At 42.1% G+C, this 19,361-nt stretch overlaps 1 protein-coding gene across 1 annotated transcript in view; it reads right to left on the bottom strand.

The window, feature by feature from the left end:
- Positions 1 to 16,961, bottom strand: part of Gnb4 (G protein subunit beta 4) — a 46,163-nt gene extending 29,202 nt beyond the window's left edge. The window contains exons 1-2 of the mRNA XM_048347076.1: positions 16,801 to 16,961; positions 813 to 910 (exon numbers count right to left, since the gene is read on the bottom strand). Coding sequence (XP_048203033.1) covers positions 813 to 869 — 57 coding nt within the window. The 5' untranslated portion in view covers positions 870 to 910; positions 16,801 to 16,961. The remainder of the gene's footprint in view (positions 1 to 812; positions 911 to 16,800) is intronic.
- Between the last annotated feature and the right edge of the window lie 2,400 nt (positions 16,962 to 19,361).

Raw genomic sequence — 19,361 nt, 5'->3', positions numbered from 1 at the left:
TGCACTTCTCAAGTCATGATTTCCATCATCTTTTGGATCTGGCAGACCTGCTAATGCTGAGCATAGGAGGTCTTGCAGATCTGGTTGTTGCATTTTCTTTTTAGTACAAACCAACACAGAACAGATGCAGGAAATAACCATCTGCAGTCTTGAAATCCACATGAGCTTCAGTCATGGTCTGCCATATTTTGACCATGGAGCGAGCACATTTTGTCTTGGGTGAGAACCATGCCATGGAAGTGGGTCAGGCAGCGCTTGCCCTGAACATCCTGTCATTAGCGTGAATTTCTAAATGTAACTTCATCATTCTGATCAGTGATGCTCACTTAAAACACCTGAGGCCATCAGCTGTGGTTTTGGTTCCCTAAGACCTCATGACTAGTGTTTTTTTTCTAGTATTTCTTATATTGAACATGGCCAGTGCTTTCACATCATACCAATCTTGCTTAGAAAATGAATCAACCACTTTCCTCTTGGCTCCGTTTTGCTGCCTTTTGTAAGGCGCTCGTTCTTGCTGACCACCAGGGTGCTGCTTAGAGAGCCAAAAGGTTACATTGGATTGCTGACTGCGTTCTCTCTATGATGACATTTGTTGGCACAGTATTTGTTAGGAATGATTTTTGGAGAGTTCTTTAGAGGCATGATAAAAGCAAATTTATCATTTCTACCCTTACAAATTATTTAATACATGTATAATGTTAAAACTGATAGTATAAATTTTTACCATATGTATAATGATAAAACTAATACTCAAATGCTATACACTGTGGATACTATAGCATGTTACGATTTCCAAAAGCAAAGGTTCTTACCTGAATCTGATTCCGTAGCTGTTCTGCCTCCTGCCTCAACTGTTCCAGTTCACTCATGCTTTCAATATGTTTCCCTCAGAATTATGAAGTGAAAGTAACTGTTGGAGAGGGGGAAGAGAGAGAGAGAGAGAGAAAGTTAACCAGTAGATTAATAGTAGATTAATAAATGGAGGGGGGGCTTAGACTCAGTGATCTCACATTTGGTTGCTTGCTAAGCTGGTGCTCTACCACTTAAGCCATGCCTCCACCCTGATTTTTGCTAGTTATTTTGAAGATGGAGTTTCGCTGCTTTTCTTCCCAGGGTGGCTTCCATCCATAATCATCTGAATGATTAGCAGAATAGTTAGCACCATTTTTTCCCATCTTTAATTTACTTTTAAAAGTAGACTGTATGTATGTGTGTGTATGTATACACACACATATCTACATACAGTATATTTTAAATATATATAATTTTTCTTTAATCCTTTTGAAACACAGAAACACATTGTTACTAGAGATCTAGATTATTTACTGAGAAGTTTTCTGAAGGAATGTGATACAAACATTGGCAGTACCAAAATGGAACTACTTATATCAAACCTTAACAAAGGGACCCAGAGGCCTTTACACACATATACTCATGAAGGAACTATTTGAGGCATTTCTCAAAACCTTGTTCCTCCAGGTAAGCTGCTAGCATACATACTAGGTAGACAGAAACAGGTAACAACTGTCTCTCTTGGTGCACTAACTGCAATTTTTACAACAAAGCCCTGTAACCAATGGTCTTTGTTTCAAACAGCTTATGTGGATTTCTGCCTTTTTTCTTTTTCTTTCCTTCCTTCATTCTTCTCAAAATTGCCATTTTTTTAATTTCTCACTTTTTCTTTTTCTTGCCAATACCTCTTTGGAAATATATATGGGCTCTAATGGTACATCTACTCCAGGTAGCAATCCCTGTTATTTTAGGGAAAAGAAGCCCCTGGTTTTAGAGAATTGGGTCTTTCTGTAGCTACAATTAGGCTGACAATGACCAAAATATGGATGATAAATTATGTGTTATAGAACTGAAGACTGAATTCTACAGAATTCATACACAAGAATCTAGTGAGAAAAAAAAAAATTTTTCTGTGTGTCAGTATTTGGGGCCTCACACATTCACTTGGTTGTTTTTGCTCAAGACTGCCACTCTACCACTTGAGCGTGCACACCTCTGCTTCTGGCCCTCTGCTGATTAATTGGAAATATGAGTCTCTCTTCAAATGGTGATCCTCAGATCTCAGCTTCCTGTGTGGCTAGGGTTACAGGAGTGAGCTATGAATGCCTGATGCTAGTGAAAAATATTTTATAGGAGCTCAAAGGGCAGCACTAAGCATCTCCCCATAGATATTTCCACTCTGATGTCTTTATGTGTATCTCAAACTAATTTGTCATAATTCAACTCCACCTCACCTCCAAATATTCTCACTTCAGTAAATAGCAGTTCCATCCTTCCAACCACTGAAGCTAAAAAATCTGGGAATCTTCCTTAAATTTCTCTATTTCTCTCATATCCTTCACCATAAAATCCATGGAAAAATCATGTTCATTTTTTTCATTCTCAAAAATTATCCAGGATCTGAGAACACTGATTGACCTCAACATCTACTACTTCAGCTGAAACCAGCACCATCATTACCACTGTTAGTCCAGTCCATTAGTCCAGTCCAGATCTAGCAAGTGGCCATCCTTTTAGAGTACAGGTCACCTCTGCCTTGAAACCTGTAAGGGTTTTCCACTCCTAACAAAATCAAAGTTTTTAACCAACTTACAGAAACCTGTTCAAACTCAATCTCTTTCTTTCACCCCCAACATTCAGACACATACACACACACACACTCCTACTCTCCTATCCACCACGGCTCAAAACCTTTCTTGATGTTCCTTGAGCACATTGAGAAGCCTTCATGTCTTTGCATTTTCTTTGCCCTTTGCCTGGACCACACTTGCCCTTGACATTCTCATTGTTTACTCCCTTGCAGATGCTAGAAATGCTACCCTCTCAGAATGACATTTACTAACCTACACATGTGCCCAACACTCCCCCTCTTTTGGCTACCTGCCCTATCTTATTTTCCACTACAGGGAAATACTAGTATAAGACTGAATTCAGTCCTCAGCAACTCTCTCTCTCTCTCTCTCTCTCTCTTTCTCTCTCTCTCTTACTAGCCCAGGGCTGCTGGTTCATGCCTGTAATATGCTAGCAATTCAGGAAGCTGAGACAGCCTAGGTAGGAAAGTCTGTGAGACTCATCTCCAATTAGCCACTAAAAAGCTAACAGGAAGTATGGCTTAAGTAGTAGAATGCCAGATTTCAATGTAAAAGCCAGTTGAGAGGTTAAGGCCCTCATTTCAAGTCCCAGTACCAGTACCACATCTGCATATGCATTTAGGTATTTATGATGTTTCCTGCTGAGAAAAAAATGTTAAGTTCCAAGAAGCTAGATTTGCTTTTTTTGGCTTTATTCTTTGCTAGAACTCAGCACCTAAGGCACTGGTCTCCAGGAACTAAACAGTCAGGGATGGCTGAAGAAATAGAAGTGAATCTAGTCTAATGAATGAATGAGAATAGGTTACCAATTCAAAAAGCAGAAATATTACTATTTAAGAAGTGATTATATACTGTCCCACCAATATCTCTTACCACTGATTTGTTCAAATCAGACTACAAAATAATTTGGTTATTAAGGCTCTCCATCTAGAAGGTGCTTTTGCTTTTTTCCCCCTTTATGCTATTGTCTTAGAGAGAGAGGAATCACTTTTGTTTGGAAGGTCCTACATTGTTACTTCACTATGGTACCTTTAACTTGTCTTTCTCCTCTTTAGTAACTTGTTCTTTTATCCTTTATCCTACCTGTAAACTACAAGTTAGATCTACAGAATACGTTCAGGTTCAAGATATGCTATTTGGCAAGAATCCTCCTGGACACTACAGACTTCATGCTAATGTGCTCAGAATGGATTTCACATGTGTGCCATTATATTTATTAGTGGATTTAGTGTGGCCAGTATGTTCAGATGTTCTTCATGCAATGTCATATAGGGAGCCTTTGACTTTCAAAGGGAAGTTAAAAATGCCCAAGTCCCTCGTTTAGAGAAAAAAGAAGACAAAGAGAAAATGCAGTTGGAGTCTGTTGAAGCCTAGGTTCAAGTGGGCCCAGGCACAGCTCAAACTAGTAGTAAACCTTGGTGATGCTAACAGGAAGCTGATGTTGAAGGCATGGAGAATGGGCTCTGGGGTCTTAGTAGCTTCCATCAAGATTTCAAAGGAAATGCTTGTGACAAGTCAGGAAGAATGCTGTGAGGTTAGCGAATGTGCAAATAATCTCTAACAGGGTAATGCATAATAGATCTGTGGGATGAAGCTAGGGCTACAATGGAGAAACAAGAATGGTAAACATGATTCGAATGAGCAATGCTTGTCAGGGAAAGCTATAAGTAGCAATCAAAGCCAGTCCCAAAGAGGGTTTGTGTGGGGTGCAGTGAGCTGCGCTATAGAAATGTTAGTAGTGAGGCTGCTCAAGCCTTCAGGGCCACACCCCATCACAGTGCGCTCTAGCCCACAGGTGTGGAGCTTTGGGAGTTAATGTGCATACTGCTGGGGATTTGGGCTTAGCCCTGTGCTAGTCTCTCTTCATGGATTCTCCTATTACTACTGAGTAAGAAATCATACTCCATGCCTATTCCATCACTCTTGTGGGACACACCCGGAACTAGCTGGCCCCGCCTGTTTTCCAGCCCTGGGGCCACGTGTGCTATGGCGCCTGGCAGTGAACCTGGAGGCGATTCTGTGAGCTGTGAAAAAACAGGCTGCCTCTAGGGTTGGTCCCTGGCCCTTTCTCCCCTTGACGGACAGCTCATGCCTCCCCTTACAGTCCCTAGATAGGTGCACACCCCTCCCCTTCCTGCCGATCTTAGACCTCATTGGCTCCTGTGCCTTATATTAGTTGCACGTACTTCCTGAATAAACGAGATCTTGCATCGACTTGACTCCCAGACGTGTCTGATTGTCCTCCGGTGAGGGCGGGCTGGGTGCGGGCTGTCTGCCGGCCCTTTCCTTTCTTGGCTTGTCCAGTCGGGGCATGCTTTCCCCATCTTTCCCGCAGGTCGGGGGAACGTGGAGGGCTAAAAACCCCGACAACTCTATCTTGAAATTCTGTAAATTTTCTTTTCTAGTTTTGCTTGGGCTAACAGTTGGATTTGCCTTGAGGGAGGTTTTCAACTGAGACTTTTGAGCAATTAAGACTTTGGGGGCTTTTGAGGATTGACTGGATGCATTTTGCACTGTGAGATGGTCCTAGATGTGGGATAGAGCTGGAATGCTGTGGCTTACATAAGTGATTCCCAAGAGTTGACATGTTAAAGGCTTGGTCCCCAAGGTGCTGCCATCGAGTGGTAATAAAATATTCAGGAGGTAGGGACCTTGGGTAGGTCATTAGTTCACTCTAGTCAGGCCCTGGAAGGGATTATGGGATTCCAGACTTCTGTTCACCCTTCTAAATAATGAGGTGTGAGGTTTGCTCTGACATATAATCCTGCCATGATGTGCTGCCTCATCAGAGTCCCAAAGTAATGGAGGTGATTAGTCATAAACAGAAATTTCCAATTGCACGAGCAAAAATAAACCCTCTCTCTTTACTTGAAAAATAAAAACAAAATCACTATATGCCAGGGACTCACACTTGTGATCCTATTTTGGAGGTTGAGATTTGAGGACTGAGATTAGGAGCCAGTCCAGGCAGGAATATCCATGAAACTCAACCTCAATTAACTGCCAAAAAGCTGGAAGTGGAGCTCTGGCTCACTAGCTTTCAGCAAAAAAAGCTAAGACAGTGCCCATCCCTGGAGTTCAAACCCCAGGACCAGTATGCACATGCACGGGCACTCGTGCACACACACACACATACACACACACACACACAAGAAATCCTCACCATTTTATCACCACTTAGCATTTTTTCTCCTCTTCATTAAGAACCTTTAAAGAGTTGCTAATGCATGACTATTTCTGTATGTGGGATTGAGAATTCTCACATTCATTCAAGTCTTGCAGACTTCAGCTGAGTTTAAGCAGGCATGATGGAAGGGAGTGGGCAGAAATAAGGCAAGAAGCTGTCTGCAAAAGGTTTCTAAGCTGCAAAACCCAAACCCCTTGATGCCTGTGCCAGACAACTCCAAACTTTAGATAATGTCAGAGCTGCTACCTCCTCCCTTCCCTCTACCCACTACTCTTTTCTTTCTGCTGCTAAAAGATGAACATTCTATTCTAGCAGGCAGGAAGGGAAGGAAGAAAGGAAGGAGGGAAGGCAGGCAGGCAGATGGACAGACAATTAGTTCTGTCAAGTAAACATACTATGTACATAGTTTTCCTGTGCTACCTTTTTTCTTTTCAACCAACTATAACACATGAATTTAGCATAGTCCCAAAGACTAACTGCTTCCAGACAAGTCTAGAGGTTCTAAGTAGGGTAACGTGAGGCCATGATATAGTGAAGGTGAAACCTACTTTAAGACCTAGTAAAGTAAGGTGCCAAAGAAATGGTATGGTGGGTGCTGATGTGCATGTATATGATATGTCTCTACATGTTGAGAAATTCTGGGAAAGAAGTTTTTCTTTGTCAAGTAACCCTTTCAAATCATACACTTGAAGCACATTCAAATGAGAGGTGAAGGCTTCTTTTTACGAAGAGAAAACAAAATATCTTCTACTTGACCTCCTATGGTTCCTTTATAGCCACTTTAACAAAAGACAGAAAAAACTGAAGTGGCAATATATTTTCTAAAATGCTGAGAACTTAATGAAGAGAAAGGGCAAACATGGAAACCAAGGAGTTTGGGGGCAGGACAGGAGGTGAAAGGGTGTCAGTGAGACAAACTGTAATCTGTTGGTGACTGTTTTGGCCTTGGTGGAGGAAGGGTGCCAAGAGCCAGACACTCCCCTTCCCCCAGCCCTGGGACAGTGTGGGAGGGAGCCCCTCCCACCTTCGGGCCTCAACCAGAAAAGAAGCCCCCCCTGCCCCTGAGGGGCGAACATGTGCATGCCACCATGATGGGGTTGTCCCCCCACAAAGGAAGTTTCATGACATCACCTGATGGACATGGTCTTTGGCTTATGACTGGCCATTTGGCCAGCCCCCTTTCTTTCCCGCCATTACCTCCATGTAAGTCCCCCTCCCAAATTAAAGCCTTTGATACGGATCCCACCATCGCGGGGTTTCCCTGATGCCTTCTTCCCCCCTCCCCCTCCTGGTAACATGTGAGGGGACGGGGGAGGGGAGGCTTCAGCAAACTTTCCTCAACTTAGCACAAGTCCATGAGGGTACGAACGCCTTCATTTCCCGCGGGCGGGGAAATAAGGCCGAGTGCTCTCTCATAGTTTTTGGAGTTCAACCATTTCTCCCCGGGAAATTGGAGAGAAAGGGATCGTCCAGATCCCGACATAATCCACTGACAGACATCCTCCAGTGGGTCTTAGCCAGGCAGACTAGCTGCAGCCTCAATCAACTCAGAGTTTTCCTGATTTGAATCTTAATTTCAAATGGAGAAAAAATAATCTCTCACTGGCCAAACTTTCAGCAAAGTGCTCTATCTTCACTGGTTTTATAGACATGTCTATAACAGAAACTCAAGTGTGATATCCCCAAGGTCCCAGAGCTGGTGCATGAACCCTAAAGCTGAAGACAAAGACATAAAGCATGCTGCTAAAAGCCAACAGACAAACAAAATGCTACTAACTTAAACGGGCAGAAAATCTCCCTAAACGGTCACTACCAGTTGGAAGCTTAGCTGAGCTTTATATCCTCAACCCTCCACATCTGCAGCCAACTAAATTTTATAGCAGTCCTAAAGATAAGAAATCTGGGGAAATAAGAAATATAAGTTATAAAAGCTAGCAGCTTGTACTAGGTCAGGAGTGAGGAACATCCAGCCTGAGAAAACATTTTCTGTATGACATGTAAAGTATGCTTCCCATTGTCCATATTGTGAATTTTGTATGGCCCAGGAGTGATGTCACAATATCCACATGGCCTTTGTCATGAAAGATCCCCCACTCTGCCTATGTAAATTCAGTATACTCCTGAAGAATTCCTCCTGAACCTCCAAGAGGGAGACACTCCTGTCTGGGAAAAGACAGCTACAAGCTATAATTCAAATAAAGGATTACTGTCTAAAATTTTAAAATCAATTCCTAAAATTGACAATAAAAAATAACTCTCCAATAGGGAAAAAAAGTACAAAGATAGAAACTGACTACAGCAACAAAACTATCAAGGCCACTGTATAAAAGTATTCTTACCCTCAGAAATCAAGAAAATCCAAACCATGTAAAATTTCACACTTAAGATTAAAATATTTTTTTCTTTCTTTCTTTTTGGCCAGTCCTGGGACTTCAACTCAGGGCCTGGGCACTGTCCTTGAGCTCTTTTTGCTCAGGCTAGCACTCTATCACTTGAGCCACAGCACCACTTCCGGCTTTATCTTTGTATGTGATACCAAGGAATTGAACCCAGAGATTTATGCATGGCTAGGCAAGCACTAGGCCAAACTCCTGGCCCAAGATTAAACTACCTTTTAAAAAGGATTTCAATCAGGAGTATGCAATATCTGTAGAAAAACTGTAACTTGTGTTCTGATTAAACAATTCTCCAGTAACTCTGGAAATATCTAACAAAGGTAAGGATATACGTGTCTTTCAATTGTAATCCTATTCCACTACTGGATATATAAACCCTAAAAGATACTCTCTTGCTTATACTCAAAAGTAAGGTTTAACTATTCATACAACACCACTGTTGTTGTTTTTCATGCCACTAGGGCTTGAACTTGGGGCCTGGACACTGTCCCTTAGCTTTTTTGATCAAGATGGCCCTACTACTTATGTCACAGCTCCACCCCCAGTGTTTTGCTTGATTAGAGAGAAGAGTATTAGGGGATTTTCTGCTGGGGCTGGCTTCTAACCATGATCCTAAGATCTCAGCCTCTTAAGTATCTAAAATTACAAGCATGAGTCACTGGCTGCCAGCCATGTTGTCCCATCTGATTTGCTACACGAGTGATGATGCTCTGTTTAAACTTTATTCTTATGGCTTTCATAATCTCATACCTCTCTCGTTATACTGGTACTTAACAATTCCTTCTCTATCTTTCTGGGTCCCTTCATTTGTGTGTGTTCCCCATGGTTCTATCTTCAGTCAACTAATTAAGAAACCTTCCTTCTTGAAGGGAGGAAGGAAAAACAGAGAGTAACTTGAGAGGCATTCTTATTTTTCTTAAAAACAACAACAACAACAAAAGACACAGAGTATTATAATAGTCAAAGAATTTTACCAGTAGTGATTTTCTTGCTCAAGGTCAAACTGGAGCTACTAATCACAATCTTTGAGGTGGACTGAAACTGCTAACTGCAATTTTAAAAATGAATAATTTAACAGAAATTATTTCATAGGCACAATGCCTTCATTTTCACTTACTAAAACTTTTTTTCAACATGAATGTCTGATTCATTTAACATGTCTTAGATAACTCTATTATATAGTGAAAGCATTGTGGAGTAGAAAGCAGAACTCAGTTATCTTTTAAAAATTCAGCTGTGAAAGTAACAAATAACAAGATACCAATGAGCCATTTATTGTATCCAAGCCAATTTGTCAAATAAGAAAAAACAATACTGCTGTATAATTCAAATGGCCTCAGTACACACTCTGAAAAGTCCTTTACTAGAGTGAGGCAGTATGTAGTCTACACAATCATACTGCTGTGAGTGAACAGCTATTTTAATCTACACAAGACTAGGAAATAAAGTACTTCTGAGCACTAATAATTTTCATAATGGTCATGAAAGTTCATATGAGACAAGAAAGAGTACTTTAATTCATACTTTAAAAGTGTAAACACAAACTTTTACTTTCTAAAAGTCTACATTAGAAAAGTTAATTTCAAGTTTATAATTATTAAATTTTCTAATATTCTCGCTTTCTCCTTGCAAGGCACATATATACTTCTTATATTTTATAAAATAATTAACCAAGCAAGGAATTTAAAGCTTTTATGATCACTATGACCACAGAACTTAAAAATGCATATACCCACCAACCCCAAGTATCCCATATACAAATATTACCACATATTCAGGCAACCGTAGATTATGCCAATAATGCTAGTTACTCAGGAGGCTGAAATCTGAGGACTGTAGTTAGAAGCCAATGCCTGCACAAAAGTGTGTGACATTCTCATCTCCAATAAACCACCGAAAAAAGCCAGAAGTAGAGCTGTGGCTCAAGCACCAGCCTTGAGCAAAAAAGCCAAAGGTCCTGAGTTCAGTGCTTTGATACAGTTCATTTTCTCACCAAACATTACTGAACATGCCAGGTATTGGGGCTAACACAGGAGAACAATTTAGGCCCAGACAGTCTCAAAGTAAGACAAATATATAAATGCATACATACTGGGGCCATTATTCTTCACATCCTTGGGCCACATATACCTCAGAATTTTGAATTTTTCAGGATTGTAAAAAAAGTGTTCTACTTCACCTGGCACTGATGGCGCACATCTACAATCCTAGATACTCAGGAGGCTGAGATCTATGTTGAGGTTCACAGCCAGCTCAGGCGGGAAAAATCCATGAAAACTCTTTATTTCCAAGTAATGAGGAAAAAGCTGGAAGCAAAGCTATTGCTCAACTGGTAGAAAGCTTTGAGTGAAAAAGTCTAAAAAAAGCAAGAGGCCCTGAGTTCAAGCCCTGGTACTGGTATATAACCAGGAATGAACATTTCTGTACAAAGCACAGGGAAGCAGACAGCAGGCAGGGATCTGGAGTGGTTTCAGCTTTCACTGTGGAGCCAAATGAGTGCAGATCATCATAGCTTTTGATCATATAAGATTTTGCCCATAAGTGATTTGTGAAGCACAAAGCCTGTAGCTTTCAGACCATTCTGGGTGCTTTTTAAAATATTTTCTTTCAGTACCAGAGCTTGAAACCAGAGCCTCACACTTGCTCCTCTGATGTTCTATTACTTGAGCAATACTTATATAATCTGGTTTTTACTGGTTATTTTGGGAATGGAGTATTTCAGATGTTTCTGCTCATATCAGCAGGTCCTAGGTTCAATCTCCAGCAACATACCACACACACACACGTGCACACACACACGTGCGCACATACGCACCTTCCTCTATGTAGTTTCTACTTCGAAACAGTAAAAAAAAAAAGAAAAACCAAGTATTCTTAACAAATGTGGGAGAAAAGACTCTCCATTTTAAGGCACAGTGCTAAAATAGTGGCGAGGGACATACAATCTTAACGTACCAAGAATTTCTGCTCATTAACTATTATATTAAAGAAAATTCTCTAGGCCCTGTTTCACCCACTGAAAATTAGCAGAAAATGCTCATAATGCTCAGGCTGCTTCTAGTGGTCTGTGCTTTGAACACTGGCTTCTCTAACTGCCTATGTTATCTGACATGTGATAAAACCAATAAAGGTTAATTTAAATTAATATAACAGTGAGAAAAAAGTCTGAACTAAAAGCAGAAAAAGTATTTTAAAATCTTATTTAAAAAATAAGCACACTTAAGCAGGAATGACTTTTATAACATCAAAATATTTTAGATGAATTCATGTTTTTTTTTTAATCCTAAGCCATGTATCTCTTCAAATCAATTTCCAATTTTCTTTTCCTTCTTTATGGTCATATTTTGATTAATATGGAAGCTTATATAAATTAAAATTTCCAGCTTGGCTCAACTTTTTAAACATCAAGGATACAATCTGAAATCTAGGTTTGTTCATTTTGGTTTCTTCCCATTGAGTTGTTCTCATTTGCTGCTTATTAGCATTTTCTACAGCAGGGGGCAGACAAGAGAAAGGTACAGATGTAAAACACAGCTGGCTGCAGAGAAGCTTTAACTGCTTCACCAAAACACCTTAAACAACACTAGTGCTACGGGATTCTCTGGAGACCGTCTTGCTCATCTGAAACAGCTTTTAGCCAGGTGCCTGTGGCTCATGCTTGTAATCTTAGCTACTGAAGAGTACCACAGTTCCAAGGTAGCCCAGGCATGAAAGTATGATGTGAGATTCTTAGCTACAATTAACCAAAAAAAGACCCAGAAGTAGAGGTGTGGCTCGAGTGGCAGAGCACCAGCCTTGAGCAAAAATGTTAAGGGACAATGCCCAGGCACTAAGTACGAGCCCCAATGTGGGAGGTGGCGGGAGAGAGAAATTAGTGAGTGAGATTGTAGGACTTAGTTAACATATGGGAAAAGAACTAGAAAAAAAAAAAAAACTCATGCATGTATTCATTTCACCAAACTCTCTTAAGTCCCAACAATATGCTAGGTAAATTTCAAGTCTGGATTCAATAGTAGAAAAACAGTGGGCTGGAGGGGTGTCTAAGTAGTAGAGTGCCTGCCCAAGAAGCAATATATTTTGGGTTCAAGTCCCAGTACCACAAAAAAAAAATAGTACACAAGTTTCGATTGTTCTGGCTCTTTACTCAGTATGTCTTTAGGATGTAGATGTTTGAAGCGCATAACACATGATTTTACAGGTCTTACATACACATAAGTACTAAGATGAAAAAAAAAAAGCGACAAGAGATTAGATCAATGGTGACTAGGAGACTAACAAATTAACCCAAGTAAAGCTGAATGCAGTGAAGAAATGAACCATGACTTAAAAGGACAAATGCATTCCAAGCAGAAGAAGGAGTAAATACAAAAGCCTTGAGGCAGAAACTAGCCCAGTATGCAAAATCAACCACAGAAAGTCAGTGAGGCTAGAGAAAAGTGAGCCAGCTAGAGAGGTTGAAGACCAGAAGTGGGTATCCAATCATGTAGACCTGCCTTAGGCTTACTGACCTCTATTCAAAGGGTTATAGTTCCATCATTATTAGTTTCATACTCAAATTCTTCGAGATTTAGCCATGGAGAGGCTCCTTCAATCTAGTTCCTATGTTCTATGACATGTCTCATGGTTCTTTTTAACATTTACTTTGTGGCACAAAATGTTCAAGGTTTATCTTAAGCGTTTACTCCAGTTCCAGAATAGGACATTTTGATGAGGCCTTTGGTTATGATCACTGCTACTTAGATGAAAGGAGACATATAGGCGTATGTATACATGTATATACACTCATATGTGTGTATATGTAATCACAATTTCATATTAATATCACTAGTCCGACTCTGACTCCAGAGAGTTCTTCACTACTTTCTCTATTCCATAATTTGTTTCCTCTCTTTGGTTCCCAGAATATTGATGAATTTACTCATTTGGTCAATCTCTCAATACATATTACTGTATCTCTACCATACAAATAATAGCTTACAATATATGGAACTCAAATTTTTATCCTATAGTTATGTGTGTGTGTGCGTGTGTGTGTGCCAGTCTGGGGCTTAAACTCAGGGACTAGACACTGTCCCTGAGCTTTTTGTTCAAGGCAAATGTTGTACCACCTGAGCCATAGTTCCATTTCCAGCTTTTTGCTGAGTAACTGGAGATAACAATCTCACTGACTTTCCTGCCCAGGTGGGCTTCAAATCCGGATCTTCAGATCTCAGCATCCTGAAGAGCTAGGATTAAAAGTGTGAGCCATTAGTGGCTGGCTTTCCAGTTCTTTTTATATTTAGATAAAGGATATAGAGTTGAAGTCCTGTATTCAAAACTTAGTTGTATTCTTTTTTTTTCCTCCTGATACCTTAGGTTATTTGCTGAAATAGAATCAGTACATTTGTGTCTGTCTGTACGCAATTGGGGTTTTAAAAGTAAAAGACAATAGGAAGAAAAACTTTGAAATCTCTCATCTTGTTAATGTTTGTTTTGTGCTGGTACTGAAGTTTGAATCAGAAGCCTGGGCACTTTTTCACTCAAGGCTGGCACTCTACCACTTGAGCCACAGCTCCACTTCTGGATCCTCTTGTTATTTTTTACTTCTGAATATACACAGGATTACCAAATTTCTAAAATTTGAAACTATACAAAGAGTTACTTGACAAAGCAATGCCACTCCTCCTTCCTCTCAAAGTTCATTTGGTTTGGCGCCCCTGCCTGTAACTTATAAGTTATCTCTTCTGTATGTATTTTTATTCTGTTAAAAAAGAGTAAAAAAAGAAAGAGGTTTTCTCAAAGGGAAGCTGAAAAATCATGGTCGTCTTCTTTTAAGTTCAGAATCTCCATTTTGAAGGAGATATGATGTACCACCTCCTACAGGTACTGAGGTAGAATACTGAGATGAAGAAATGATTTTTTAAGGTGAGAGGAGTGTTTATATAATAATGTAAATAACTTCAGAAAAATGGAAGGTGAATGGAGGACAGAATGACTGCAAAGAGAACTATCAAAATATCTCCTGTTCTCAAAGTGCTATGGCTCAAGCTTGTAATCCTCGCTACTTGGGAGACAAAGAATCAAGGTTCAAGACCCAAAGGGGCAGGGGCAGATCTTAACACTACATAGCCAGTTGTGAATAGCATACAAGAAAAGCACAAGTAGGAGGATCAATGTCCAGGCTGCTATGAGAATAACACAAGAGCCTACCTTGAAAGTAGTTTAACATGAGGAATATTAAATAGATCGCCATTTTGTGTTTATTTCTTCTTTGTCTGTTTTGGGATAGGGTCTTGCTAAGCTCAAGGAGAACACAAACTCACAATCCTTTTGCCTCAGTCCCCTGAGTACTGGGATTACAAATGTGTACTACCACACCAGGGTTGCCATCTTGTCATCTTCCAAGTTAGTTACATGTATGTCTCTAGAGAACTTGCATTAAAATGGGATTCTTTTGGAAGGGCAATTAAGTCCTCCCTACTAATCTATGTTAATAGGGCAACTCTGCCCTAGCAAAGGGCAGGCTCTTAACTCTGACATTTCATCAGGAGTGGGGATTGAGAGGAAGATGGTTACTATAAAGATCTGCGTAATATTATCAGTGGGTAATAGCAATCACATACTGGAAAAACAAGCACTTATCTCTGGAATATCTAGCAAATTTAAGGTATATGCTCAAGAATGATTAAAAATCATTCCTCATGGCCTATAATCACTTAGTGGATGTGACACAGGGAAAAGAACAAGAAAGTCAGGAGACTTCCAAGGGAAGCTCATCTTCCTGGCTATTCCAACTACATAACCACTGGCAAGTTACTTAACATCTCGCATAGTTTCTTACCTGTAGAAGTGGATAATATTTTCTTTGCCAAGTTTCTGAGATATAAATAGAACAATACATGTGCTACCCCTGGCCCAAGGAAATGTTTAGTAGTTCCTATAATAAATGCAGATTAAACTAGTCAGCAAGTTAAACCAACACACAGCTGCCCAACTTCCACACTTGAAAGAAATCAAAGAAATCACACCATGTCAGTATGTGGTAAGGACAGGAAAATATCCAATGCTTAGTTACAATCCTTAATTTTGAATGGGTCCTATTATCTATGTTTAAAGTGTAAAACAGGTGCTAGCACACTGAAGCATCCATGATTCAAAAGAAATAATTCTACAGGGTAAACAAAAACCAACAATTCAAAATAACCTCCTACATAATGTCTATGGGCTCGCAAGGGTGAACTTGAATGTGTCACAAGTGTAATAATCAGTTTCACAATCTTATGAATGTATGTATATACTTAAGATGACTGACAATATTCAATAAAGTGGTGTTTTTTTAAGTTTCTTTTTCAGTTTCAAATTAATCCACAGACCCAAAGATGACATGAAAAAATCTTTAAATGATATTTTATGAAATAGTGAAAAGCTAAAAAAAAATCAAAGTTCAGGATTTTAGGATTAGTAATAAAGCAAAAGCTTCACTGAAGACTTAAAATGCACAATGACAGAGAGTAAAGACATACATTTTAAATCTACATGACTAATGAGAAATACATTTAGGGCTTATTGTACATAAAGAGTATACATCCTGTCTCTCCTGGATGTACTTAAGAATCATAATCTCAGTATGCAACTAAACAATTCAATTTCAATGCCAGACAGCAGAGTGTTGGTAGCTTGCACTTGTAATCCTAGCTACTCAGGAGGCTGAGACTTGAGGACTGCCATTCAAAGCTTAGTGCTAGAAGGAAAGTCTATGAAACTCTTATCTCCAATTAACCATCAAACACCAAAAAGTTGGGAGCTTAACTGTGGCTCCAGTGGTAGAATGCCAACCTTGAGTTAAAATGGTGGGAGACAGTGCCTTGGCCCTGAGTTCAAGCCTCAGTACACACACACACACACACACACACACTGCTAAGAAAATTTCCTGGCAGGGTGTTCACACCCTGGCCTATTTTGTCAGTGGCTTAGTGGAAAGATACATTCTCATTCTTTACTGAAAAGCCTGATTTGAAATTTTTTGGAAATTCAATCTTCCTTGACAAATAGCAATTTAAATGTTGAAGGATCTGGCAATCATTTGTGTTCAGCAACAGAAAAAAAAAAGATGTGGCGAGAAAAGAGAAAACTCATACACCAATCTTAACAAGCATTCAAACTCAAAACGAAAAGAAAATAAGCTGCTGGGTATTACACCATTTCCAAACTAAACTGAGTGTGAAACGACCGGACTTGTGTGCGTGGACTCGGCGGAGAACTTCCACGAGCTTTTCCACGGGGCTCTCCAGCTCTGCCCAACGACCCCCCCCCCCCACACCCCCCAGCCGCCTGGTAGAGCCGCAGTCTCCTCACCAGCAGCCGCTCCAGGTCCACCGGAGGCCCCGAGGCCCGGAGCCTCCGGGGGTCCAGAGGCTCCGACGGCCGCCTGGCCGCCCTGGAAGGGCGCGCCGCCCGCCCGTGCCTCGCCCGGAGCGCGCTCCACACGGGGGTATGGGAGGAAGCCCGCTCGCCCGGAGCCGCCACCCAGGTCGGGCTCCGCAGGGCGGCCCCGCGCACCCTACGCCCTGCGGGAAGCCGGGGAGCCCCCGGCTTGGCGCCTCGACGAGCCGCAGCTCCCGCGCTTGCCACCTACCTGGAGGAGCTGCCTGAGTCCGCGGGCGCTCGGCCGCCGCTCGAGCGTGGATTCGGGGTGGCAGTCACAGCAGACCGCGGACACCGGAGAGCCGCCGGCCACACCCAGCCTGCTCGCCCGCCCGGCAGACAACTCCGCGGCGCTGGGGACCGGGGCGTGGACGTGGCGAGAGGCGCTAGGCACGGGGAGCGCGGCGTGGGGGGGAGGGGGTGCGGAGGCGCGCGGCGGGGGGCGAGGGCGCGCCGTCCCGGGAGCGCGCACGGCCTGGGCGGGGGGCGAAAGGCGCTAGGCACGGGGAGAGCGGCGCGGGGGGCGGGGGCGCGCCGTCCCGGGAGCGCGCCAGGCCTGGGCGGGGGGCGAAAGGCGCTAGGCACGAGTAGCGCGGCGCGGGGGGCGGAGGCGCGTCGTCCCGGGAGCGCGCCCGGCCTGGGCGGGGGGCGAGGGGCGAGGGGCGAGAGGCGCGGGCGCGGGCGCGGGCGCGGCCCCGGGTGCTCCGTTTCCTGCTCGCAGGAGCCGAGCCACAGCCTGGCCGGGCCAGTTTCGTTTTCTCGAGCGGCCCCTGGACGTCCGGAGTAGTTCCCGTCTAAGTGCTGCGGTCCGTTTCCTTCCGGACACTGCGCACGCGTGCGCCGTCTCGCGGGCCGGACGGGGCGGCCCTGAAGAAAGGCTGCAAACCCTGTGCAGCCCTAGCATTAGGAACCCCGAGATGTAGCTCTGCAAAATCGCATTGCAACCCCAGCTCTAGCACGAGTTCGGTGACCCTCTGCAGGCCTAAATGTCATCACTACTGAAATAACGGTCGTGATGCCTCACTTAAAAAAAAAAAAAAGTTCTGGAAATATTGCTCCGTTCTTGGAAGTTGCTGTTCCCGCTGGCGCTGGCACGTCCGGAACGCCCTCTGGACAGCCCTGCAGGAGGCAACACCACACGCCTGTCCACGGACTTGCCCCCTCCTCACGTTTCTTCGGTGCTGTGTGTTGAGAATGGCACAAAAATAAATGCATTGATCCAATTTGCTTCCTCGGAAGTCAGGACTGCTTGGAAGCATTTTTCCTTTCCCCACCCCCCATTTTTCATTTCAGTTAACTCCACTTTGACAGTCTGTTGCTATAGCATTCCTTCTCTGACGTCAAACAATTTAAAGAAACAGCAGAAAACTGCAGAGTTCTTTGTGGAGTCGCTGTGCTGGAGAAGGCTTTGAACACCTTCAGAAGAGCATCTTAACGCCCCGCAGCCTGACATTTCCTCTGCTGTAGCTGCTTCCCGCTATAAACGATTCTGACTTAAAAGAAATTCCCTGTTTGAGGCTGGGGGTGGGGGGGGATGAAAATGAGCTTTTATTTGTTTGTTGTTTGTTTGTTTTCTTCTTGACTGCCTCATTATGTAGCTCAGCCTGACCTACTCCAGCCTCTTCAGTGCTGTGATTGTATGCCACACCCAAATGGAAAATAACCACATTGTATAAAAGCCAGATCATGACAGAAATGGATACAGTCTTGGTACTCAGAGGATTATGGATGCTTTCTCCCAATTTTCCCCTACTATTAGATGGTTTTCCCCATTCAGAACAATAAGAGGAATGCCAAATCTTTGTATCAATGGATCGGAAAAGTTATTTAGGACTTGAGAAGTCTTTAATTGTGCATGTGTTTTAATGATCTACTAAGTACAAGGCTCTTGACTTTCTTATAGTGTGCCTGATTCTCATAATGACCTGTCTGCATTTTTCTGTGTGTGTGTATATGTGTGTGTGTGTGTGTGCGCGCGCGCGCGCGCTCGCGCCTGTGCACAAACAACAGTCCTGGGGCTTGAACTCCAGGGCCTGTGAGCTGTCCTTGAGCTTCTATTGCTCAAGTCTAATGCCTTACCACTTGAGCCACAGCGTCACTACTGGCTTTTTGGTGCTTAATTGGAGATAAGAGTCTCAGGGGCTTTCCTGCCCAGATTGGCTTTAAACTTCAATCCTCACCTCTCAGCCTTCTGAGTAGACAGGATTATAGGTGTGAGCCACCAGCACCCGGTGATCTGTATGCATTACATCTCTATTTCACAAAGAAGCAGACAGGCTTAAGTAAGATTATATAGTGTACCTGGAATCACATAGGGAATGGGAATTTTATCTGGCACCTGCATAGATTAACTTCTTGTGTGATATCTGGCACTCATTAGATATTATAGGACTTGAGCAGGGTTTGTTTTAATACCATATATTGAAAAAAAATATAACTACTTAGGAAGACCCAGTGGGAAGCACTGACATAATCTGTTCCAGAAAAGATGAGAAGAAACATAAATCAAAAGCTCCAAAATGTAAGATGCAAAATCTGAAAAGATGTGACAAAAATTTTTACTGATTACTGAAGATTTGTGAATAAATGATAATATCAAAATCTCAGAAAATCTCCAATGGACAGAGAAACAGTAGAATAAAGTCCATGTACAAAGAAGAAAATTTTAATAATTATCTAAAATAATCTTATTTCTTACAATATACTTCTGTTTTGCCACAATTACTGTATTATTTCCTGAAAAGAACATTTACTTGTTAAGGCCAATCCTAC

The sequence above is a fragment of the Perognathus longimembris genome, chromosome 5, assembly GCF_023159225.1.
Source record: "Perognathus longimembris pacificus isolate PPM17 chromosome 5, ASM2315922v1, whole genome shotgun sequence".
Classification (NCBI taxonomy): Eukaryota; Metazoa; Chordata; class Mammalia; order Rodentia; family Heteromyidae; genus Perognathus; species Perognathus longimembris.
The sequence above is the reverse complement of the archived record's forward strand: the minus strand, read 5'-3'. Positions and strand labels throughout refer to the sequence as shown.